This window comes from Erpetoichthys calabaricus, chromosome 1, assembly GCF_900747795.2.
Source record: "Erpetoichthys calabaricus chromosome 1, fErpCal1.3, whole genome shotgun sequence".
Classification (NCBI taxonomy): Eukaryota; Metazoa; Chordata; class Cladistia; order Polypteriformes; family Polypteridae; genus Erpetoichthys; species Erpetoichthys calabaricus.
The window spans coordinates 349,292,176-349,319,482 of NC_041394.2; the positions used below are offsets into that span (position 1 = coordinate 349,292,176).

At 39.6% G+C, this 27,307-nt stretch overlaps 1 protein-coding gene across 1 annotated transcript; it reads right to left on the reverse strand.

The window, feature by feature from the left end:
- Positions 1–5,952: 5,952 nt before the first annotated feature.
- LOC127527577 (zinc finger protein 3-like) lies at positions 5,953–26,032 on the reverse strand. Its single transcript, XM_051926684.1, has 3 exons — positions 25,887–26,032; positions 19,675–20,033; positions 5,953–7,702 (listed from the first exon to the last, which is right to left on the reverse strand). Exons 2-3 carry the CDS (start codon positions 19,994–19,996, stop codon positions 6,720–6,722), a joined length of 1,305 nt encoding a protein of 434 aa, XP_051782644.1. The 5' UTR covers positions 19,997–20,033; positions 25,887–26,032; the 3' UTR covers positions 5,953–6,719.
- Between the last annotated feature and the right edge of the window lie 1,275 nt (positions 26,033–27,307).

The following is a 27,307-nucleotide window of genomic DNA, read 5'->3' on the forward strand; positions in this document are numbered from 1 at the left end:
TCTCTGCTCCTGACGGAGGGGGTGTGATCTGCCGCCTTCAACAGCTTTGTGCCATGGTGTTTCACATACTTAAAAGCCAAACAGCCCTATTGATTTGTTTGCTTTTCTCTCTCTCTCTCTCTCTCTGACATCATCTGCTCCTGACGCGCACTCCTTTGAAGAGGAAGATATGTTTGCATTCTTTTAATTGTGAGACAGAACTGTCATCTCTGTCTTGTCATGGAGCACAGTTTAAACTTTTGAAAAAGAGACAAATGTTTGTTTGCAGTGTTTGAATAACGTTCCTGTCTCTCTACAACCTCCTGTGTTTCTGCGCAAATCTGTGACCCAAGCATGACAATATAAAAATAACCATATAAACATATGGTTTCTACTTCGCAGATTTTCTTATTTCGCGGGTGGCTCTGGAACGCAACCCCCGCGATGGAGGAGGGATTACTGTACACTGAAATTAACCGCATATTGTTAATCAGTTTAATGCATCTGATTGTAATTAACCTGTAACAATATAATGGTCCACAGAATGGTCAAACTATTACAAATACCATAGCTGTTTTAGCATTGCTCCTTTCAAAGCACCACTCAGAATATTTATCCCACTGTATCCAAGTGTGGAATCTGATCGGAAAGGGAATTATCGGGATGCAGCATCAAGCACACGCTGCCTCAGGCATGCGCACTGTCTATATGAACTGCTCTCATACGGCAAATGCTTCAGAGCCTTTCCTGTACAAACCTCGCGGTTCAGAAACAGTTTTATCCCAAGAGCTCTAAACGCACTCAATCAGTCCATCAAGTGCTCCTGGTTGAATGTTTGTACATATAAGTACAATCACCTCACTGTAAACTTGTGATACAGTTATAATATTGCACAACCTGCGCCACTTTATAAAGCGCGTATTTACATATGATGACGATATCATTTTTAAGATGAAATGCAGAAAAATATGTTTATTTTGTTATACAGATAAAATGTTAACATCATTTAAATAATCTATATTGTTAATAATTAAACATGTGAGGAAACGGTGGTACAGCAGTATCGATGAGCTGGTGCCCCGTTCAGGGATTATTCCTGCCTTGCGTTGTATTCTTGCTGGGACTGGCACAACACTGGAAGGAGATGGATAGAATAATTAAACATGTACTACGAAGATATTTCAATGTTCCTTAAAAGTATTGAAGAATCTGCGTTCTAAGCTTATAGATGGCTTAATGTCTATTACAGAGCTGATTGTGTGGCGATTGGAAGGACAGGAATTGGAGGTTAGTACGTTTGAGAGAGACAGTCCTGCTGCCATAAATTACTTCATCGAAGGTCACGCATGGTGCAGCAAGCATCTTGCATGAGGCAGGAACAATCAATGCACAACTGTGTTCCCATGTTTAATAACATGTATTAACTCCTATCATCATGGAAATTATATCACGTATACATCTCAGTATTTAAATTATTCAGAGCTGTAAAATCACGAATGTAATGGATTCTGTGTTCTGTTGAAGGAAGAGAAAGCCCGTTTAAGAAGCACGTAGTGATTCACACACATAGAGCACATAGACGATCACATACAAAACAAAGCATTTAACGTGCTACTTTAGTTACAATGGGATTTGAGAAATGAGCAAATTAAACGATTTTAAAGATTAAGTTTATAATGTTCTACTTTAATGGCAAAAACTACGTGAATAAAGTGGAAATTTCGAGATTAAAATTGACATTTCAAGCTTTATTCCCACTGTGTCCCTATTTTCATTTTTTTTCTCTGTACCCTAATAAGCTTCCATATAACACTTAGACGGTGGGCTACGACTTGCCTTTTTAAGGGCTATTTATATTGATTTGCATATTCAAAAAGGCATAATTCTGGGAGGTGTTTTGGGCGGGACAGCAGGCGCGTGCACGTGCATTACTTTTCACGCTAACCAGGATATATGTAGCGGAAGAACGTGGAAGTTGGCGAACGCACAGATTTATGAATCTAGATTTTTTTGTGCATACGCACATTTTCGCTTTTGTGGGTACACCATGTTTTAGTGTGAATTCTACTCACCGTGTTATGCATGAAGCCCCAGGACTCTGACTGTGTCTGGCTTTGTCTGTCTTATTTTAGAACATTAGAATAATCTAGACAAGAACAGGCCATTCAGCCCAACAAAGCTCACTAGTTCTATCTACTTCATTCTTCTTCTAAAAAAAAAAAAAATATCAAGTCAAGTTTTAAAAGTCTTACTGTCTACCATTCTACTTGGTCACTTATTCTAAGTGTCTATTGTTCTTTGTATAAAGAAACACTTCTTATTGTTTGTGTGAAATTTACCCATACGTTTCCTGCTGTGTCCTCATGTTCTTGATGAACTCATTTTAAATTCACAGTCTCGATCCACTGGACTAATTCCCTTCTTAATTTTAAACACTTCAATCATGTCACATCTTAATCTTCTTTTGCTTAAACTGTAAAGGCTCAGCTCTTTTATTCTTTCCACATAATTCAATCCCTTTAGCCCTGGAATCAGCCTAGTTGCTCTTCTCTGGACCTTTTCTAGTGCTGCTGTGTCCTTTTTGTAGCCTGGAGACCAAAACTGCACCCAGGACTCCAGATAAGGCCTCACCAGTGTGTTATAAAGCTTGAGCAGAACCTCCTGTGACTTGTACTCCACACATCAAGGCGCTATATAACCTGACAATCTGTTTGCCTTCTTAATGGCTTCTAAACACTGTTGGGAAGTCAATAGCTTAGAGTCCACTATGACTCCTAAATTCTTCTCATAAGGTGTTCTCTCAATTTTCCGACCGCCCATTGTGTATTCAAACCTAACATTTTTACTTCCAATGTGTAATACTTTACATTTACTGACATTAAATTTCATCTGCCACAAATCTGCCCAAGCCTGTATGCTATCCAAGTCCTTCTGTAATGATATAACGGATTCCAAATTATCTGCTAATCCACCTATCTTGGTATCGTCTGCAAACTTAACCAGTGTTACTTATATTCCTATCTAAATCATTTATATATATATATATATATATATATATATATATATATATATATACAGTATAATAAAAATAGCAGTAGCCCTAGCACTGAACCCTGTGGAATACCACTCTTAACATCGGCCAGTTCTGATGAGGTTCCTCGCACCATCACCCTCTGCTTCCTGTGTCTGAGCCAATTCTGCACCCATCTACAAACATCATCCTGAATTCCCACTTCTTTTAATTTGATGCCCACCCTCTGATGTGGCACCTTATCAAATGCTTTCTGAAAGTCCAGATAAATAATCTCATCTGCTCCACTTTGATTGTATGCTTCTGTTGCTTCCTCAAACAATTCCAGCATTTAGTAAAACACGAACTCCTTATCCTTAATAATTCCTTCCATTCATTTTCCTGTGATGCACATTAAGTTTACTGGCCTATAGTTGCTTGGATCTTCTCCGTCACCCTTTTTATATAACGGGATAATATTTGCCATTTTTTAATCCTTTGGAATTTCACCAGTGTGACTTTCTAAAAATATATGTCAAATCTGTGCTTGCTAGCCTTCTTAAGAACTCGAGGGTAAATATTATGTGGTACTGGATATTTCTTTGATTTCAGCCTATTTATTCTGAGCAGCTCTACTCCCTCTACAATTTCCATATCACTCAGTACCTCCTTAGTAGTCCCTGTTAACACTATTATCCACTTGCCCACTTGTGATGACCTCAATGAAATGCAAGTTTAGAGTGTCCGCTATTTCACTGTCTGTATCTTTTAATTCCCCTTTAATATTTTTGATGCACTTGACCTCCTCCTTGACTGTTCTTTTACTATTAAAATACTGAAAGAATCTCTTAGGGTCGTCTTTCGCCTTATCTGCTATCTTCTTCTCCAACTGTCTTTTAGCCTCCCCGATATATCTTCTTAATGGTTGCCCTCATGTTCTCATACGCTCTACGAATCACTTTAAAGTCATTAGTCTTATTCAGCTGTTTTTTCCTTTGCAGCTTCTTTTTTAAATCTTTATTAATCCACCATGGAGTTTTTTTTTTTAATTTCCTATTAATTCCAATTTTAGGTATGTATCTGTCCTGCGTTAAATGTCAAACATTTTTAAACCTGTTCCACTGCTCCTCGACTGTCTCCACACTTAAAAGCTTATTCCAGTCTATCCTACTTAGACTTTGCCACATTTGCTCAAAATTAGCCCTACTAAAGTTCAAATTAACAATTTTAGTCTTTGCATCTGCACTCTTCCAAAATACTGAGAATTGTATTATAATATGGTCACATGACCCTAGTGGTTCAATCACCTCAACACTCTTGGGTATATCCTGATCATTTCAAAATAAAAAAAAAGCAGACAGACTTCACCCCATGTTGGTGCTTTAACATACTGCGTTAAAAAAACTCATTGATTACATCTAAAAACATCTGCTCTTGTTTTCCGCTATTTGCAAGGTTATCCCAGTTATTATTCGGGTAGTTAAAGTCCCCCGTGACTATAATATGCCCCTTGCCTTTGCTCAGGTATTTCAGATTTTTAATAGCACACTTGTGATCGAGGTTGATGTTTGCAGTTGAGATTAGCTTTCCATTGATGAAGGTAGCTTTGGCACACTTGTCAATCCCACATATCATTGTGATGCCATCTGAAAACTTTTACTAATTTTAGCTGCTCCTCCAGTTCCAGGAGTTGTACAATTTCAAATCATCAATAAAAAGGAGGCGAGTAATTATTTGGTTTCCTGGATTATTGCGAGAGCGTATATTAAATCCATGGCCAAAGATCTTTAGGAGGGTACTTCTTGGGTTTAGTGCTAAGCAGAACAGCAGGGGAGATAATGAATCACCTTGAAAGATTCCTTGTTCTATTTTTATGTTTGGGACAGTGATCCATCAATTCTCATTGTGAAGTTGTAGAGTTGATTGCCAGTGAGCCATAGTAGTTGAGATGAAGTTTATCACAACCTGGTGGTCTTTGTATAGGCATAGGCATTTTAGTATCCAGGAATGAGGTATGCTGTCAAATGATTATTTGTAACCTATCCATGCCACACTCAGGTCTTTGGCTTTTTTGCAGAACTCCATGATGACTTTGTTCAACAGCAGCTTTGGTTCCATAAGACTTTCTTGTGTTTTCCATTTGTTCTACTGCCATCAAACTGTTCTGGTCCAGATGTGTGTAAATTCTCTCTGTCTATCACTGTAAATAGTTTGCAGATGGTGGAAAGGGAGGTTATTGGGCAGTACTTTTTTGGAATATTTGTTTGGTTGGATTTTGTGAGTAGAAAGGTTATCCCTGTTGTAAGCCACTCTGGTGCAGCCTCTGGTTTCTGCATTATTGCATTTGTGCAGTCTGCCATATCCTGGTGCAGGGATGTTAGGTGCTTTATCCAAAAATTCAGAACAACATCAAAGCCAAGTGCCTTCCAGTTAGCAGCAGAACTTGTGTTTCTTACCTCTTCTGCTGTTACTTCACTCCATGGCAGTTCTTTTGCTCCAGTGATTTCTATTTCCATCTGTAGTTTGCTTATCCATTTTGCTTGCAAGTTGTGTTCTTGATCATCCTCATAGATTTTTTTTTATATAACACATATTTTATTAAAATCAAATAACATTCCACACAAGCAAGTCAAGTTTGACAAAACTAGGTTCAAAACAAATCCTTCTGCTCCAAAATTCTTCGGCCTCTTCTTTGTCTGGTGCTCAAGTTACTTTCAGAGCATCTTCCCCACTTAACTTTTTGGGGTTTTCTTTAAATAGTCAGTTCTGTACCCTCTCTTTGTGTTTTTGTTTGTAACTTCTTAATTTTTGTGCCTTCACCATAACTAAGTTTATTGTTTGCAATTGTGAAAGTGAGGTCCTTGTATGTTAATAAATAAATTCTGTAATTTCAGCTGTTCTGTTTTTGTTAGAACTTCATGTGATGTCACTCCTTCCATGTAAGCTTTAACTATTGCCACCTCTTCTTTAATTTTTTTCTTCAGTTCTCTTCATCAAAGAAGGAGTATAGTTGGGCTTTTGCGTCTTTGCTTTTATTTTTCTGTGCACCATTACTTTAGAGGTGCTGTGTTTTGCTGTACAATACTAGATCCTGTTTGCTGCAGTTAAGTCCAGTTTGTGTTTTTGGATCTGCTTTATCTTCACAATGGCATCAGTTACCTTGCTTATTGTAGTTTGCACAGTTCGGATTAGTGCTATCATTAGTAACCTCTCTCTATTGTGGATTTCTATGGACTTGTCTGTGTTAATTAGGTCCAGGAGCTCCAGTTTAATTTTCTGAACTTCTTGGCCCTCTAATTATGGTGTCACTTCTGCTCTTTCTTGGTCATTTTTATTAGCTTGTCTGCTCTTCTTCGACTCTTTACAACTTTCAGTTGTTTTTTCTTTTACTCCCTGTATCATTGGGGTTGGGTTCACTTGGGATTTTTGGGAATACATTTTTGGCTTTTTGAACTTCTATCCCTTCCAGTTTTAGCTCTTCCAAGACTTCTTTCTTTACTGACTGAATCTCACAATGTGGGAATCGATTACCTTTTAGGACATTCCACTTTTGGTGTTAAGCATTTTTCGTGTGTGTTTATTCATATTTGAGTGTTTGCTTGTAAAATTGTTGACAAATATGCCTGTTTCCGCTTCGTTGCTTAATTTGCCTGCTGATGCTTTCAAGTTGGCAAAAAAGCTGTACCATGCAAGATCTTCTTATCACCCCAGGTCTTCTCCCTTTCTGTTCTCATACCTGCTGGATTTGAGTTTTTTCATGAATGACCTCTTCTTTTGCTCTAATTTGGAGATATTCTAATTTCTCCCGAGTTATTCGCCTTCTTTCTTTAATTATTCCAATTAGAGATCTTAAATTTGCATCTGTTATATTACTTAACTTAGAACTTGAGATTATATTTCTGGATTGTAGTTTTATGCGAGTCCTCTTTGCATATCCCTTTGTTGGAAATTCAGGGTTTGTTGCATAAAAGTAGCAGTACATGATCTCCTCTTTATCGTCACTTGACCAGTGGACTTTGTCTAGACCTCTTAATTTTTTACTCAAGGTACCTTTATGTGGTCTAGTCTGTTCCATTGCGGTGGGACCAGTAACATTGTCCATCTGAACTGTCACCACATTGGAGGGCTTTTCTTCATCTGAAGATGTTGCACTATCGCTATCAGCTACCCTAAGGTTGAGGCAGGGGGTGGGCACCTTCTCTGCAGTGTGAATTCTACTGTGTCTCTGGAGATTGCTTATTTGTAAGAATTCTCTTCCACATTCATTACAGCAAAATGGCCTCTCTCCTGTGTGAATTCTGTGGTGTCTCTGAAGACTACTCTTGTAACAGAAATGTTTGCCACATTCATTACAGTAATATGGCTTCTCTCCAGTGTGAATTCTTCTGTGTTTCTTAAGACTACCCAGTTGTGTGAATCGCTTGCTGCATTCAGAGCAACAATACGGCTTCTCTCCAGTGTGAATTTTTCTGTGCCTCCGAAGATTTTTAATTCGTGAGAATCCTTTGCCACATTCAGAACACTGATGAACCTTCTGTTGCGTTTCACTCAGGTTAAACTTTTTCCTCTGTTCCTGGTTGACACTGGCAGAGCTGGAATTATTTATCTGAAGTTGACTAGCAGTCCCATCTACTGCTGTTGTCAGCTGCGATCTGTACTGAACAGAGGTCTGAGACGAGGAGGATAAGAAGAAGCTGCCATTGTCTTCTAAAACTGCAAAAAATATATGGAGTTACTTTGGAAGGAGATGATGTCAAGAGACAGTCATGTATTGTTAAAATTAACCCAAATTCATTTTATTGATTGTGATTTGATTGTTATCCAAAGTGTGAAAACAAAAAAAGCATACCGAGCCACAGAGGAGTAAAAAGCGACTAGAAATGAATTGTTCTAACTGTTAGCCACCCTGAATTAATATTTAAATCAAACTTAGACAATCTAAATAACTTGGTAATGCAGAAGGTTATATGAGAAACAATAATGATATCTGAGGACCAGGCACCAGCAAACCCATTGTGTGACTGGACCTTTGATTGGATCTTTTGAACCTTTCAATTTCTCGGAAGAGGATACAGATAAAGATAAATTGGGAAAAGCGTCATTTGGAATTTTAACGTGGCTACTGGACACAACCCACAAGGAGACAAAAAGACGTACTCTTAAACAAAAACTGTGAAACTGTAATCCAAATTAGATGAGAGGAAAGTGCAATAGCTGTGGTCTTAGATGAGATCCCGATTCTTCAAGTGACATTTAAATGTTGTGATAATGGTGACCAGCCAGAGCACTTCTGCCTGATGGGAATTGTAGTCTCTTCATTCGGAGTGGGTGGTGAGGAGAAATCAATATTGTCACTATATCAATATTGATCAATAATACTGTCAATATTAAACAATTCTCACCCTCAGTCAATGGTGTAAATTTCACTGGTCAAAAAAACAATACAGATCAACAAAATCTACCGGAGAGGCGTCAAATGACACAAAAATGAAAACTTAAAATTTATACTTATTTTATTGTGAGCATTCAACATAAGCAAAAGTTTTCTGGGTGCCACAAGTACATTTGTGCTGTACACATTTTGTTTAATTTTCTTCCTAATTTTGCATGTACTCGGGTCCCAATCCAGTTGGGTCGTCATATGGAGGGAGTGGCAATGCGCAAACAGTCCATGCCCCCAGCCTTTGCATGTTATTGATATTTTTACTCTGCCTAGCACGAAGAGCTCAAGATTATCTCTGTCACTAGCATGTCATTTCAAACACACATTACAAAACTATCCAAAACTTGTTTTTTCCATCTTAAAAATGTTAGAAAAGCAAGATGTTTTATAAATATGCAGGAAAATTAGAAATTAATGCATGCATCTATTTCTAGTAGGACTGACTGCTGTAATGTGTTATTCAATGACTGTTCAAATTGTTCTTTATGCACCTTTCAGTTAATTCAAAGTGCTTCTTCAAGAATCCTTACAAGAACTAGAGGGTATGAACACATAACTCCAGTTCTTAAATCCTTACACTGGCTCCAGGTTAAGTTTAGGGCAGATTTCAAAATCCTCCTTGAATGGCCGAGGCCCTGTGTACTTGTTTGAACTTATCATGACTTACAAACCAGAACGCACATTAAGATCTCACGATGCCAGTCGGTTTAAGATTCCAAGGACAAATAAAATAACAGTGGGAGGTCAAGCATTTATTTACAGGGCCCAGAAACTGTGCACTGATCTACCTACTAATATAAGGGATAACATATCAGTCTCACCTTTTAAATCAGGCTGAAGACTCACAACTTCAGTTTAGGACACCCTGACTAGAGCTGCTGATTAGCGGTGCATACTTTATCTCCGTTTGTTAGTCTTCTGTACAAAAATATAATGTGATATTTATAAACCGTTACTAACTCTACTCTAATCTGCCTCTCTTCTTAGAATCTTGATGTGGCCCCTTGGTGCCACTGCTCTACTACCAAACTGTCATTAAAAAAGTCATCTCAGATAAAAGGAGATTGGAATCAATGGATGGAAAGGTTCCTTAATCAGACTGGATGGCTGCACAGAATGCCCATGCTGCTAGTTGGCTGAAATCTCCAGGATTCTGACTGTGTCTGGCTTTGTCTTTGACTTTCTCTTTTAAAATTCAGATCTGCTCCACTGTCAACTGGCCATAGCTCAACAATCAGGGCTCCAGACAAAAATGGCTCTAAAAAAAAAAGAAAAAAAATGGAACCAGTAGCTTTGATTTAGGTGCCAAATTACCAGATATGTGAAATGTGAATCTTTCAGTCTCTTACCTGTCTAACCTCCATGTATGATTGCCTTATTCTTTTCCTTCCGTGAAGTGAATCTTTCCCCATGTACTATTGTATCCATCTTGATGGTTTGGGTAGCTGAATCTCAGAATAACTTTCACGCTATGCACACTCATTTAGAACAGTGTTATTTTATTCAGGCTCCGAGTCTGTGTCATCCAGTGTAATTCGGTCAAGTTTTCCTCTTGTATTTTAAAAGATTGCTGGCTCACTTTAAACATTTTGAAGACATTTAGCTGCCCAGTGTTCATTTTGCAAAGCAGCAGATAGGGGGCTTTGGTCCAGATGGGGAAATAAGTGTCCCTTCCAGTGTAGTGTAGAAAAAAGTGACAATAGATTGTTTCTAAATAGGTTTAGCTCAATGTTAGATCTCCAGTGTTCATTTTGGACCGCTATTTAAATGAAAAAGTCATCTCAATGACAAAGGCTCACCTATCCTATCCAGTGGATGAAAGAGATACGTTAGGAGCAGATGATGATACAGCACATTGCCGCACCCACCACATGACAAATCAACTCAAGATCCCAGATTAGGACCCGAGTGTAGCCATGCAATGGGTGACACCTAAGCACCACACTAGTTCAGATGGAATGGAACCAGTGTGAGGTTTGTTATTGGGGCTGGAGTGCCAATTCTGCCACCAACCCCCAGGTTTTTCCCTACAGGTTGGAGGGCCTACATGCAGGGCTGGATGCAGATTAACGTTATACCCAGGACGGGATGAGACGGAGTGGCACATTAAATAGGAAATTGATACAGAAGACTGCCTGCAATCTTTTAAAATGCAAAATGAATACTGGAGAGCTAAAATTGTGTAAGCAGCTTACAGGGGGCACATATTGCTACAGCAGAGGCTCAGCTATGGAAATGAGAGACTCCTCTGGTGGAAGGAATAGACAGGCACAGTAGATATGAATGTGCTATGGAGACTGTCTGATAGGCTCATCACAGACACTATGCGGTATTTTAACTACTAAGTGTTCATTTTGTGACAGGACACAGCAGATAAAGATTACCAATGAATGCTTTCTAGAAGTTTTAAAAAAACATTTCATCAGTTTTAATCTGCCATGATCAGCAGTGAAAGTAATAGACAGGAAAATGAGTTTTATAGGATAATGGCATCTGCTGTGATAAGGCGATAGTGCTAAATTTAAAGGGGTGGTCACAACAGGGAAAGCATTTTCTTTCTTTTCTTTTTTTGTCTTTGATAGAACTTCATCTATCCATTATCCAACCTGCTATATCCTAATACAGGGTCACGGGGTCTGCTGGAACCAATCCCAGCCAACACAGGGCGCAAGGCAGGAACAAATCCCGAACCACATCAAGATTCTCAGAAGAGAGGCAGATTAGAGTAGGGTTAGTAATGGTTTATAAATATCACATTATATTTTTGTACAGAAGACTAACAAACGGAGATGAAGTATGCACCGCTAATCAGCAGCTCTAGTCAGGGTGTCCTAAACTGAAGTTGTGAGTCTTTAGCCTGATTTAAAAGGTGAGTCTGATGGTTATCTATACTAATAAAAGGCAAAGCCTTCATTGACTCACTCACTCACTCACTGACTGACTGACTGACTGACTGACTCATCACTAATTCTCCAACTTCCCGTGTAGGTGGAAGGCTGAAATTTGGCAGGCTCATTCCTTACAGCTTACTTACAAAAGTTAGGCAGGTTTCATTTCGAAATTCTATGCGTAACGGTCATAACTGGAACCTCTTTTTTGTCCATATACTGTAATAGACTGCAGCTCGATGGCCGTGGGAGGCGGAGTTGCGTATCGCGTCATCACACCTCCCACGTAATCACGTGAACTGACTGTGAACGCAGTACGTAGAAAACAAGGAAGAGCCCCAAAGAGCGCTGAAGAAAACATTCATTACACAACTGAGAAGACAGCGAAACAATAAGAAGCAAGCGAGTGACGCATACAAGCATATTCATAAGTGCAGCTACTGCGGAAACAAAGCACGGTGTAAACCGTAAGTTTAAATTAAAGTTTATAGAAACGCTCCTGCTGCCGTTTGCAATATCATATTCGCGACATACAAGTTTAATGAGAAGACACGAGGTATAAACGAGACTTTGGATCACTTTGTAACAGAGTTAAAATTGCTATAGCGAGAAACTTTTAAGTGCCGGGTCTTAGCTAACATTAAATAAAGCCGTGGACATCGCAACATCACACAAGAGAGCGGCTCACGTGAACTGACTGAACGCAGCACTAGTGATCACTTCGATGAATCAAACCTGTTCAAAAAACACATTACACAATTGATAATGTAGGAAAAGAATATGAAGCGACTGACGCATACAGACATATTCATGAGTGCAGGTACTTTGGAAACAAAGCACCGTGTAAACCTAAAGTTTAAATTAAGTTCATAGACCTACAAAAGGTTGCCATTGATTTGAGGCAAGATTGCTTTTCTCCTGTACAACTACACGTTGCATTCTCAACAGTAAGCCTGCACGGCTTGGTCATATTACAACCGGAGTGCTGAACTGACAACGTGGTATACAAAGAGAACTATAACAATCGTAATAAACGAACAATAAAACAGCAGAGAACCCGTGGATTAAATAAAAAGGCTGCTTCCTTGGCGAAGCAAGGAAAAAGGATGGGCTTATATGGCGTTCGTTTATAAAACAGCGGAGAAACTGTGTAAAGGCTGCTTCACAAAAAAACAGCAGAGCGCCTTATATGAGCAGGCAGTCAGCTAAAGAAGGGAATCAATAAATAACTATATTCGTAATAAACGAACAAAAAATAACAGAGAATCCGCGGATTACATAAAGGAAATGGCTACCTGAACAGAAAAGTGAGTCTCGAATAGCTACACAATAACTATAACAATCGTAATAAACGAACAATAAAACAATACAGAACCGCTAAGCAAGGAGAAAGGACGGCCTTATATGGCGTTCGTTTATAAAACAGCGGAGTGGCTGTGTAAAGGCAGCTTAACAAAAAAACAGATCCTTAACAAATTGTTATTGGTATATTTTCCCTCAATTTAAAAAGGTTTTCTTTTCTTCTTAAAAAAAAATTTAAAAGCAGTACTTCACCGCTGCGAAGCGCAGGGATTTGGCTCTATATATATATATATATATATATATATATATATATATATATATATAATGTGTATATATATATATGTAGATATGTATATATATGTGTATATATATGTAAATATGTATATGTATATATATGTGTCTGTATGTGTGTATATATATATATATATATATATATATATATATATATATATATATATGTATGTATGTATGTGTGTATATATATGTATGTGTATGTATGTATGTATGTGTATATGTATATGTGTGTGTGTATATATATATATATATATATGTATATATATGTGGATGTGTATATATGTATATATATGTATATGTAGATATGTGTATATATATATATGTATATATATGTTTACATAACCTCTTTAACACACTACTTCTCCGCTGCGAAGCGCGGGTATTTTGCTAGTCCCTTATATTAGCAGGTAGATCAGTGCACAGTTTCCAGGCCCTGTAAGTATTTAAAAACAAACTATTTCATTCATTCACGCGGTTTTAATCACTCATATGACACAGGTGAAATTTGAGTTCAACAACTTAGCCTTTCCTATGAAAAACGTTCTTTTCATTTTTCTTTTTTCCCCCACCAGAAAAAGAGCAAGGCACCACGTATGGCAAGAAAGTGGAGGAGTACATTTGTTTTAACGATTTGTCTATTAAATGAGTTTAGTTTGTACAGATTTCTTAGGTGTCAAGTAATGAATTCTCCACATACTGTGTGTATGTTATATATATATATATATATATATATATATATATATATATATATATATATATATATATATATATATGCAGCTGGAGATCCACAAAGGGAGAAAATGAATCACATATCATAAAGTACTTTTTATTCCTGAGCTTTCAGCCCCTACCAGGGGCCTTCATCAGAGGATAATGCTTAGACTTACAAGAATCAAAGGCAATAAATAGCAAAAGTGACATGGAGGTGGGGGGGGGGGGGGGGTTGGAGTGGGGGGCCAGCTAAGTCAGTGTGATCAGGAGGGGGGGTATTGGTTGTAAATATTTTATTTATTATGAACATGTTCTTCTTAAGTTTGCTTAGTTTTATCAATAGGACATGCATTTAACTGGGACAATGTACAAGTAAGATTTAAGGCCAGTACTAAAAGTGCCAGAGAGCTGGGCGAATCTTGGCTATCAAACGAGAACGCCATCAACAGACATTTGGACATAAATCCAGAATATGCAAACTTAAGTAGAACATGTTCATAATAAATAAAACGTTACGACCTGTAACCAATAAAGCCCCCCTCCCGGCCACCACGCCAGTGAATTATGCTATATACAGTAAAGTCTTGCTTACTGCCATAAACGGGCCGGCAGAACATCAGATAAGCAAAAATGTCAGATTAATGGGAGGTGTTAAGAAAAAGCCTATTAAACGTCAAACTATGTTATAATTTTACACATCACGAACCTAATAGTCAAGTTTTACAACAAAACAGAAAAAATTAACTGAAAAAATGAACTTACAGTTACAGAATTGTCAGAAGTTAAATACAGTATGTACTGTACTTAAAAAGTTCAGTCCTGTGATGATTTAAAGAAATTTTTGATCGTAGTCTGCTTTCCTGACGAGTGACGTTTCTTCGCTGCCAAGTCTCGCCATCTTTGCAGCATCATTATGTCGATTCCTGTAGCTTCTTGTTGTTGCTCAATGTATTTAATTGCAGTTTCTAGATCCTTAACTCCGTCACTCATATAGTCAACATCCGTATAAGCGTATACTGTTTACTACAGCATTGTAACTGTGTGTGCGTGTGTGCTGTGACGTGTGAGTCCCCGTCTTGGACACGAAAACACGAAGCTGAGTTTCAGTACTTTAGCAACACCAGCTTTATTCAGCTTGAAACAGCAACAGCGCGGTTATTTATCGTAGCGGGATCTGCTACTCTCCTATACACAGACACAGCAGTCAGGCAGAGTCGTGGCCAAGTAGTACTGTGCCCTGCGCGTTTATAATGTTCCTTGTATCACCCATTGACGGCAGGCGCTTATAGCATGTCCGCGATCTTTTCGGATTCGCTTTTACGGTGAACTGCTACAGAGCTGCGATTGCTTTGGGACGCTCTTCAGCATGTCATCCCGTTGGGTGCAATCCCACAAGAGTTTAGAAACTCACTCACACCAGCCATGATTCTTTTCAAAGGTAAAGTGCAGGTTAATTTGTTTTATGTATTTTTACCTGTTTGTTTATTGATTTTTAAAGTTTGTCCTGTTTCACGTGGGCGGAGCCACGGGGGACAGCTAGTTAATTATAATTATCACTATTATTTATATTTTACGAAATCTGGTTTTCTATGTTTCTTTGATGAGATCCCGTTGAAGACTTTATTGGTAACAGAACATATAGTGCGGACACCAAATTGACTCAAGTAACAATGAACAAAGTGGTATTTATCAACACCATTTTAACCAAGTTTACCATCCACCATCTATCACAGAGCATCCCAGTAAAACGACAACTAATGCACCCTTAAAATGCCAACTTTATGACATCGCTATGTTCGAGAAAACAGCGGGCAGGCGGCTGTGTGTACATCTTTACTAACGAACAGGGCCGGCACTTTGCATGGGACTATGCGTTAAATCAAAAGAGAATCGGCACGCAAACTAAACACAAGGAGATCGGCGATAATCACACCTTAGGACGTGTGAGCCAAATCAGAAGGAACAACCGAATTCCACGAGGCACAGATATCTTCATAACAGGGGGACCTACAGGATGGGCAGATGAATTTAAAATGTCTTGCGCGTCTTCTTTGCATTTTGACTGCCTGTTGCGTCATTTTCAGCCCTTTTTTCATCATTCCTGCACAAGCCCAACAAGTCTCTCCTTGAAATTCACCATTTGAAATACACGGCCGCTGCATCAGCTGCACCATGTAGTTCAAAATATTTTCACATGCGCGCGCCTCCAAGTCTAACACCATTTTCGCCAGCTCATCCAGGCTTCATCAGTAACTGTCCCTCACGCTCGGTGTAAATGTAAACCAGCTTTTAGTAGAATGCGGCTCATGGATCTTCAAGGATGAACCCACCCACCGCCGAAATGAACCGGCTCAGATGTTCAACAGCAAAAAAAAAAATGCATCTGTTACAATATACGGTTCTATTCAATAAGGGCGCGCACAAAAAGGCGACCTTCAAAAGGGCGACCTCAATTGGGCGCGGAGAATAAAAGCGCACATAAATAAAAGTGATCTTCAAAAGGGCGACCTCAATTGAGCGCCGAATAAAGGCGCGCGTAAATAAAAGCGAGCTTCAAAAGGATGACCTTCGGAGCAAATTAAATTAATTGTCCTTGATTATGCTAATAGACTGCATCTCGAATATCTACGTGGCATTGCACATAATCTACAGCTTCAAGTGTAACTTGCTTTCACCTTTTTATACATTCAGTCATTGCCTTAATCTAATTTTCTGTAATTCTGAAAACAACGAAATATGTTCAGTCATTGCCTTAATCGAATTTTCTGTAATTTTGAAAACAACGAAATATAGAGAGCTTTAGAAATAGTTCGTTAGAAGTAGTTCGTTAGAAGTTCATGCATTAATTAATTGGATGTTTTAATATTCTTGCTTTCACCTTTTTATATGTTCAATCATTGCCTTTATCTAATAAATGTTCTGTAATTGTGTTGCGTTTGCCTTTATTCGCTGCGCCCAATTGACGTCACCCTTTTGAAGCTCGCCTTTATTTATGCGCGCAGTTATTTGGCGCTCAATTGAGGTCGCCCTTTTGAAGATCGCTTTTATTTATGTGCGCTTTTATTCGCCGCGCCCAATTGAGGTCGCCCTTTTGAAGGTCGCCTTTATGTGTGCGCCCTTATTGACGGATACCACAATATACCGTATATACTCACGTTTCAGTCCCCCCGCGGATAATTCAGGGCTTGATTTTACGGTATAGTTTCTGGTATTTTATAATGTTGGTCGTATAAGTTGAATACGGAAAACTCACGCTATTGGTCCAAGAGATTACGATATGCTAACACCCACCGGAAAGAGTAACCACGGAGCACACAGCCTTTATTTTCTGTGGGGGTGCGGCAATGCGCTTTATCAGCGTGTGTTCCTAACCGCTCTCTCTCTTGTGCCCACGTGACCAAACGGTGATATCAAAATGACGTTTGCACTGATTTGTGTTTTTTGTATCTCACACCTTCATGCACCTTCATCATAAGAGCACCCCTTATCTACGATGGAGCATGCGATCAGAACAACATATGAAGCTGGTTTTAAATTAAACGTCATTGAAGTGGCAAAAGTAATTGGTAACTGTGCTGCTGCAACAAAATTTGACGCGTCTGTGAAACTGATGAGAGATTGGAGGAGGCAAGAAGATGTAAAAAAAAAAAAAAAAAAAAAAATTAAGGGTCGCATTTTTGAAAGGGCATATTTTATAAGTCGGGGTCCGATTTTATGATCGATTTTTCAGGTTTCAAAACCCGACATAAGCGCGAGTTTATACTCCAATTAGTTTCAAGTTTAAATGATTTCATTCACCACTGGCGATCCTAGAAGTGGTAATCGCCAAAGCCTCTTTTTGGTGGCGGCCATTTTGGTCGCAGACCGGAGCCCTGTTACAATTAATGAGATATAGATGCTGTGGGTTTCCATTCATGTTAATCAGCTTTCACTTTATTTTCTCTCTGTTTCAACAAATCTGCACCTTTATATGTATTACTTCTGTATTTAGTAATTAGCATAATTCATACTTGCACTTTACCTGAGAGTTTGTCATAGCGTGCTCAGAGAAGAGTGCGACACAAAAACAAAACTATATCATAAAAGCAGATTGTGGTGACGTCTCTAATGGAGATATGGCCATCTGGAAACACAAGCTCCAGCTGACTACTTTAATGGAGAAAAGAAAACTCATGGGGTCTATGGTCAAGATTAAGACACAAAGTCGCAGTGATCTGATGATCTCCTATCCTGGACCCCCTTAGACGTTTATTGAGCTCATAAACGCTTACTGAACTTTATGTTATGTTCAAGGACCCCAGAATCTCTGGAGTTACTTTGATAAACACAAATGGGGTCTTGTACTCCCTAACAAGAGTTCATTTTAAACTTGCTAAGCCTGTAATTTATCGAAAAACACCTTTGTCTGCTTTTCATTATAAAATATTCTGCTCAAAAAACTTAAAAGAGCACTTTTGAATCCGAGTATAGCATCAAGTCAATGAAACTGGTGGGCTATTGATCTGGTCAGTGAAGTAGCTGAGGGGCTTGTTCATCAGTTTCAGCTGCTTTAGTGCACTAGAGGGGTAACAATGAGATGACCCCCAAAACAGAAATGAATGGTTTCACAGGTGGAGGGAGGCCACTGGCATTTTTCCCACCTCATCTGCTTTGTCACTCATTTTGCATTTGGCTACGGTCAGTGTCACTACTGGTAGCATGAGGCCATACCTGGACCCTACAGAGCTGGCACAGGTAGTCCAACTTCTCCAGGATGGCTGGCACATCAATACATGTTATTGTCAGAAGGTTTGCTGTGTCTCCCAGCACAGTCTCAAGGGCATGGAGGAGATTCCAGGAGACAGACAGTTACTCTAGAAGAGCTGGACAGGGCCCCTCGTAGAAGGTCCTTAACCCATCAGCAGAACCCACCGGTATCTGCTCCTTTGGGCAAGTAGGAACAGGATGGGCACTGCCAGAGCCTACAAAATGACCTCCACCAGGCCACTGCTGTGAAAGTCTCTGACCAAGCAATAAGAAACAGATTTCATGAGGGTGGCCTGAGGACCCAATGTCCTCTAGTGGGCACCGTGGAGCTTGATTGGCACTTGCCGTAGAATACCAGAATTAGCAGGTCCACCACTGGCACCCTGTGCATATCACATATGATAGCAGGTTCACCCTGAGCACATGACAGACATGAAAGGGTTTGTCGAAGCTGTGGAGAACATTATTCTGCATGCAAGATCGTTCAGCATGACCACTTTGGTGGTGGGTCAGTGATGGTAAATCTGGGGGGGCATATCCATGGAGGGACGCACAGACCTCTACAGGCTAGACAACAGCACTTTGACTGCCATTAGGTATCGGGATGAAATCCTTGGACCCATTGTCAGACACTATGCTGGTGCAGAGGCTCCTGGTGCACGACAATGCCTGGCCACATGTGGCGAGAGGATGAAGGAATCGATACATTGATTGGCCCTCACACTCACTCGCCTGACCTCAATCCAATAGAACACCTCTGGGTGGGACATTTTGTTTCGGTCCATCCGACGCCTCAGACTTTCCAGGAGCACAGTGATGCCCTGGTCCAGATTTGGGAGGAGATCCCCCATGACACCATCCATCATCTCATTAGGACGTTGTCAGGCATGCATACAAGCACTTGAGCGCCATACAAACTACTGAGTACAATTTGGAGTTGCTGCAATGAAATTTCGGCCAAATGGACACGCCTGCCTACTGCATCATTTATTCCCTTTGATTTCTTGGGGTGTCTTTGAATTCAGCCTTCTGTAGGTTGATCATTTTCATTTCCATCAAATGATGTGGCTGTCATCCTTTCGTTCCTCACACATCACCATATCAGTCCATATAAGTAGAGATAGCCAGCAGGATTTTTTTCCTATTGAAATCTGATGGGTTTTCAAAGTGTTCCTTTAATTTTTGAGCAGTTTATAAAACCTCATTTCAGTTTCAACCTTCACATAAAAAAGTACAAGATGGCCGTTTCAGACCCCAACAACCTACCGTAAAATTGAACTGTATTTTTATTTTACACTTACCTTCTCCAGAATAATCTGAAGGTGGTGACTGATCTTCCCGAGTTCTAACAGAGTTCTTTGGGTCAGACTGTAATGACTCAGCCCTCAGTCTAAAGTCAAAACCATTCAGAATTTCCTGTTTGTGTGTCCCAATGCTGATGGGCGTCTCCTCTGCTTTTTCTTTAATGTCCACAGTTCCCAGTTCATAATCCTCATCCTTAATGCACAGACTCTCCTGTTTGGGGTGGACAGACTCCCATTCACAGTCCTCTTCTTTAATATTTACAGTCGTTACCTCCATGGTGTTTATCTCAGCCTCACATGTCTCTTCTTTAATATTCATCTTGCAGTTACAGTAAATGGCAGCTGCGTCTTCCTCACTGTTAAAAGAACAGAATTTAACTCCATGAAAACCACACCATTTGGCTCTAAAAATATTTAACTTTGTTTTTTAAGTGCCTTATCAGCTAAGGTTTAGGTCACATCAGACAGTTTAGAAGAATCATGCTATTGCAGATGGACATGAAGAGTGACGAGTTACTATCACATTGTCAGGTTTACAACAAACTATAAAGTGTGACATGAGGGTTCAACAGGCGTGAGGAGGACCACCTCACACAGTTCCGAATCACCACTATTCACTATTGGCTTCCAGGTATCGTGTTTAAAAGTCAAAGTGCTGAATGGTAGGCCACTAGATTTGTTTCATGCATACGTTTAACTTAAGACGTGCTTATTGAATTTCTAGGATAACTTAATGGAAGTAAAAGAGCAGTGAGGGGACATCATGAGAAACTTACACTGTGACAGTCAAGCAGATGTTATTTTAGATGGCAGGAAGAAGCCATCATCAGGCACTTTTCAGGGTAAAGAACACAATACATGGGGTAACAGAACTGACCAGTACAATAAAAATAAAGGCAGCAAGTAGAAAGAAATCCAAAGGAGTTGGAATTCCACCTCACAGATTTAAAAAGTGAGCAACCAAATTAGTTTAACACATCAACTAATGAGAGGACATTCTGAGTAACTGAAGATTTTACACCAAGTTAAGCCAGCAGGTTACTTGCAGGGATGCTCATCTGCCACAGGGGGGTCTCCTAACAACGTGTTGTGTTCCTGTAATGGAGCTCAAGACAATGAGATACCAGAAAAGGGGCACACGCTTTAGTAAACTAACACCTGGCTGAGTTTTATTTAAACGTTTAACACAAATACTTGGGGGCCGTGCAGTTAGGAACCCTGCCTCGGTGAACAGCCCAGCCGTAGCTTTTTAAAGTGAAAGGACCCCCTTAATCCTTTTTTTCTTAAATATGAATGACTTGCATACACCACAATGACAGAAATGCTGACTTCACTGTTGTGAGACTCATGGCTTTGAGGTATTTTGCTTAGCAGAAGGTTTACAAGATAAGACTGTAATCACACACGTGTGCATGGGAGGCAGCTAAAGGGCTCAAAAGAAGGTAATTCCCAGTCAGACCAGGGGGTGGCAGAATGCAATAATCATTTCTCTTCTCTCCCTGCAGACCAAATGCAGGAAATTCCACCTGACTCCCATGAGGTCACTCCTGGCCCCACCCCAGAAGACGTCACTTCCAGACCAACAGGAGAGCCCACCTCCCAATGACGTAATCTCCACATCCCAAGAAATCGCAAACCTCATTTCCAGTTCCGGTCCCTCCTCTTCCTGGTTTGCAACTACATATACGCCAGATTTCCTGACCTGCTCTGTTCTGTAAAGACCATTACATTAAACGTTTATCTCGCATCAGCAGCCAATTATACAGGAGGCTGCCCCAAACCTCTCTATTTTGTGATTATTACCACACTGTCCATAAATAAATAAACAAATATGAATTATGGAGTGGAGTCACATCAAGTCAAGTTGGGGAGCGTGCACTGTTACAGTGCATTGCCACTCCACTACACAACAAAACAATTCGGGATCCCGGTTTGCAACCCCCCAGGAAGACACGCGGTCCAGTCCCACCCTCCATAACTGACGCTCCCTCACAATGCAGGTAATGTGCCTCATTCGGGACTCCATGAGCAACTGTTCAGTCGACACAAAGTCTAACCTACGGTACCCAAGGATTTTCCGGAGAGACACAGTACCAAAGGAGTCCAGTCTTTGTCTCAGGTCACTGGATTGCGTCCATGTCTCATAACCATATAGCAAGACAGGAAGCACCAGGACTCTAAAGACTTGGACCTTCATCCTTTTGCATAGATATCGGGAACACCACACACTCCTTTTCAGCGACCTCACCATGCTCTCCCAATCAGTCTACTGACTTGAATTATGGAGGACAGCAGCTAAATGGTACAAGTCTTAATGAATGTTGGCAGGCTTCTATTTAAAGTCTCTAAAGCAAAATGTGAGCTCTGTTTTCAAGAACTCGCACTGAAGTTTCGCATTTTCAGATTAGATCTTGTAGAAGTAAACACTTCCACACAGACACAGAAGTTCTTTGTTAAACTTTAGGAGAGTTATGACCACCTCTAGAATACTGATGACTTGGACGGGTGATGAACCAGCTGATCTGGTATACAAATTAAATTCTTGCAGCACTGATAAAAGTAAATATAGTTTAGTTTTTAAAAGTTATCTTCTTTTTATTATTTACCTTCTTCCCTATGGCAATATTTTCGCAAATATAACATTAATTTTCACTGTTATTCTGATGACACCCAACTCTACCTTGCTAGTAAACCCACCTCCTCTTTTCCACCACCCTGGCTTATTGACTGCATTTCTGAAATTAAATCCTGGTTTTCTTCAAATTTTCTTAAACAGTGACAAAACGGAGGTTCTCCTCATTGGTTCAAAATCATCATTATCCAAAACCAATAATCTTTCTCTTATTATTGATAACTCTGTTGTTTCCCCATCATCTCAGGTCAAGAGTCTGGGTGTCATCCTCGACAGTACTCTCTTTCCAATGTCACATTGATAACATCATCCGGTCTGCTTACTTCCACCTACGTAATATTAATCGCATTCGCCCCTCCATCACTCCTCATACCACTGCCATTCTTGTTCATAGTCTTGTCACTTCTCGGATGAACTACTGCAATTCACTCCTCTTTGGTCTCCCTAATAAATCTCTTCATAAGCTTCAGTTAGTCCAGAATTCTGCAGCACGTATCATCACTCAAATCCCATCTATTCAACATATAACTCCGGTCTTGCAGCAGCTTCATTGGCTCCCGATTAAGTTTTGAACTGATTTTAAGATTCTGCTATTAACATTTAAGGCCATTCATAACCTCGCCCCTCCATATCAGTCTGACCTTCTTCATGTTGCCATTCCATCCCGTAACCTTAGATCCTCTTCCTCCACCCATCTGACCGTCCCTCCCGCCCGTCTAACCACCATGGGGAGCACAGCATTCAGCCGTTCTGCTCCCAAGCTCTGGAATTCATTACCTGCAGAGCTCCGAAACATCAAATCATATTCGTTTTTCAAATGCAAACTTAAAACGCATCTGTTTAAAATGGCTTTTTCTTTTTCCTTCTGATTACAATGGTTTTGTTTGGTTTTAATTTTTAAATTTTCTGATTTTTAAGTTGTTTATAAGTGTCTTTTATTTATTTATTGTTTGTTTGTTCAGTGTCTTTGAGTTCTCTGAAAGGCGCCTTGTATAAATAAAATGTATTATTATTATTATTATTATTTAGTGTATGCTAAAAACGTGCGTGTAAAAAGCCATGTGAAACAGGGGTGGGAGGAGAAAAAAAAGTTGCGTCTTGTCCTGTGTTTGCTGGGCGGCGGTGTGAGTGACTAAGAAGATGAACTGTCATCAGTTTAAATTGGAGAGGAGAACACCGGCTGTTGAATTCATCCCAGTAGCAGAGCCTTGGAAAGCTTTTCAAAAGATGAGAGGTGTGCCTGTGTGCACAATTAATCCTATACTTCACTCTGAAAAAGTCCATACAAGTACTGGAATCCATCAAAACCGTCGCAATTGTTCTTTGTACTGTGATTTGGATTATTGGTCCCACCACTCACTTCTACTACCACCTCTAATGATTTCAACCTTGATATGCTGGGGGGGGGGGGGGGGGGGGTTTGTGTGCCTCAATAATGCTTAGACCTCAGCTGTCTGTGCCCCCTGATAAGGTGGGTTCACAGCAAATTGATCTAAGGGGAGGGGCCAAACAAAGAAAACTCATGAATATTCTAATTAAATAATAGAGTTCCTCCACTGATTGTGCATGTCTTTACAACTGGACTTCAAAATACTACTTATGGTATATAAAGCCTTAAATAATCTGCTCCTTCCTATATTTTGGTGTGCCTGTTCCTCTACATTCCGGTAGAGGTCTCTTTATTATTCCAAGAGCATAAAAAAGTGGTGAGGCAGCCTTCTGCTGTACTTTACCGAATCAGATACGTCAGGCGAACGCTGTAAAAAAAACTCCTAAAAGCCAACTTTTTTAGTTTGGCTTTTTCAGAGGTACAGTTTAGGGGTCTTGTTCAAAAAGCTGACGCAATAAGCCCCTACTACAAACACTGAATTTAAGGTTTGTGAGGGTAAGGCCAGGTACACCAGGGTCCCTAATCTTAAAATAGTGTAAGGGTACCTAATCTTAAAGTTGAACCCTGGTGTATACTGATGGTGTCTGCTGTTTGAACAAGACCCCAGTTTAGTTCTACTCTTAATAAGCTAGATGTGCGTAGAATTGTCATCAAAGAACCTGCAATCCTTATTAATCTTTATTTTTCTCTCACTTTCTTTTTATTTTCTTGGTGTTCTGTGCCACCACATTTGGTGTTTGAATGAAAGCAGATACCCCAGCTGGTCATCCTGTCCAACAGACATGTCATTTCGAGATTGTTAAAATAATCTAAATTTAAGGACTTGGTTTCTCTTAATTATATACCGTCTTATGAACACATGTGCATTGTTTTTATTATCTAGTGCTGAATTTGTGTTTCACTGTATATGAAACCACATCTTCTACAGAAAACACTTTGAGCTACATGGTTTGTATGCAAATGTTTTATTGAAATAAAACTAGTTGTTGAAGTTTGCCAATTATTCGCATTTTCCGTTCCATCTCAAATTATGAGCACAGAACCCCAGAATGCAAATGTTTTATTTGTGATTGGTCTGAAAATGTCAATGTCAATTTATTTATACTGTATAGCACATTTAAAACAACATAGGAATGCTGTGGGCAAAGTGCTTTACAATAACAGAAAAAAAGAAAACATACAAATAACAAATAGAAATAAAATATATGAACATAAAAAAAAAATAATAAATATAAGTAAGATTACATAATCACAATGAGGAAACTATCAGTATTACTGAAGGTCACGGAAAGCAAGTGAATAGAAATGAATCTTTAATCTTGTTCTGAACAGTTTAATTGTAGACGACTCCTTTATGTAATAAGGTAAAGAGTCCCACAGGCGAGGAGCAGCAGCTGCAAACGCTCTGCCCCTCTTAGTTTTACACTTAGTATGAGGGACAACAAGAGACAACTGACCAGAAGATCTAAACACTCTAGATGGCTGGTGTAAAGCACACAATTCAGATAAATAGGCAGGAGCAAGCCCATGTAAAGATTTAAAAAACTAGTAAGGGGTAGAGGAACTTTTTTTTTGTTAATTAATGTGCGATGCATCCAGGGTGCATCTTGTACGAAATGGAAAAATGGAAGAGTGAGCATCTCTGAGGTTTGAGAGAAACGTTTACGTGAGACGTCAGCTGTCCGTGTCTTTGGCACAAAACCGTGAGACCCACCGAACCCTGGATGAGTGAAGACAGAGAGAACAACACAAAATCGGCTCGTTTTTGCCATAATTGCGCTCTGATGTTAGTAGGAGAGGGAAGCTGTGTGTGTGTTCTCTTTTAACTTTTTTTGGAAAGGTAATGTCTGTAAAGTCATATCGCTTTATGAGAGCATCTTTGACTTAACTGCATATTGTGGTAGTTTTTTTTTTTTTTTTTTTTTTTACACTCTTAAATAAACAGAAAACCGGATATCAAAGCGCAGTGTCTGTGTGAAATCGGCTTTGTTGAAAGAACTGGGCTAGGCTATCCGACAGAAGTAAGACACGGCAAGGACGACAATGAATTGCGAGTGTCACTGAAAACACAGAAATTCAGTCAAGCGGAATCCTGTCCAGTTGTGATTCAAGGCGCCTGCTGTAACTCAGACTGACACGAAGAAAAAAAAATCTGTAAATTGACGGTCCCAAACTCCGATCACTTACCTCTTGCTACGAGCGATGCGATTCTTTTAAAGTCGATTCACTCTACAGCATTTCTCGCTAAATGCACAGCCTCCCGTTTACTGCTCATGTGCTTAAGACACGAGACGCACGCCGACTTTATTTTTGTCGCGTTTGGTGACGTCACATGGTACGCCGGGAAGCTTTAGCGGGCTCGCGCACTATGCTCGAGACGTAAAGTGGAAGTGCCGTCTGTGTTTATTAAATAGGAGAATCCGCCAGTTTGTTTAAGGGCTTATCTGCTTATTCTAATTCGTGCCCTTTTAACAACGTACTGAAGAATATATGTCACAGAGAAACCAGAATGAATGATGATAAAATCGAACAGTAATTGAAAACTGATTTAAAATCTGAGTAGAATACAGAAAGCAAAGTTCGCAGTTTTAAACACAGCCTATATATGGATTTTAACCATTTCAGACTTTCAAGCATGATCAAGCTTTCTGTCTCAAACTAAAATGTTCACATGGGACACACTTTTTATACTACCTAGCACGTTACTTTACAAATCGCTTTTCCTAATCGTTCATTCAAGGTGTTAAAAGACAGGAGAGATGATAAGGATCGGCGGTATCGCGCAGGTTCCTGTAAATCAGAGCGAGTAAATGCGAGTGCACAACGTGAGACGCGCGAGGAGCGCGCCAGGGTCAGTTTTCTCGTTCATTATGTCTCTTAATGGCGTCACAGGCCATTTACCTGTTCGCTCGCGCTGGTTAGACGAAGCTGCGCGTCCCCGCATGTCTGTCAGCTCTGCGCTCCATAAAATCGACGAGCGAAATATTAGGAAATCAGCATTAAACAGCATTACCACACAGCAGCTGCTTCAATTATTATAAATCTATTTACAACCGCTTTGGATAATTCCTCGAATGTAGTACAATACAGCCATAATCTAAATGAACTATTTAAGGCTCTGTGTATACTGTCTGAATTACTCCGGTAGTAAATATCCAGTTGTATCCCAACACACCTGCTTGGTGACACATTTAAAAATTTCCATTGAACACCTTAAATAAATCCTCGAGTTTAGTATTATTTCAAAGCATAGGCATATATACTTAAAGACTGCAACATTAGAGAGAGAAAGTCTGCCCATATAAATAAAAACATCTGCTGGCTAAGCTGCACTCTCTCCCTCTTTTTATATATACATATATGTGTGTGTGTACATCTAAGAAGCGAAAGTCCGTGATACGGTTCACATATTTATAGGTAGAAATCTTCAAAGGGATAAAATAAATCATGTATCTTATAACAGTCTTTACTTCCTGAGTTTTCGACACCTATCAGGTGTCAGTTTTTAAGCCACCTGCAATGCCCACTGTACCACATACGTAACATTACGGCGTCTCTTCCATGTGGCCCCATGATCTGCATATAATGCCAGAACTAATTCAGCACCA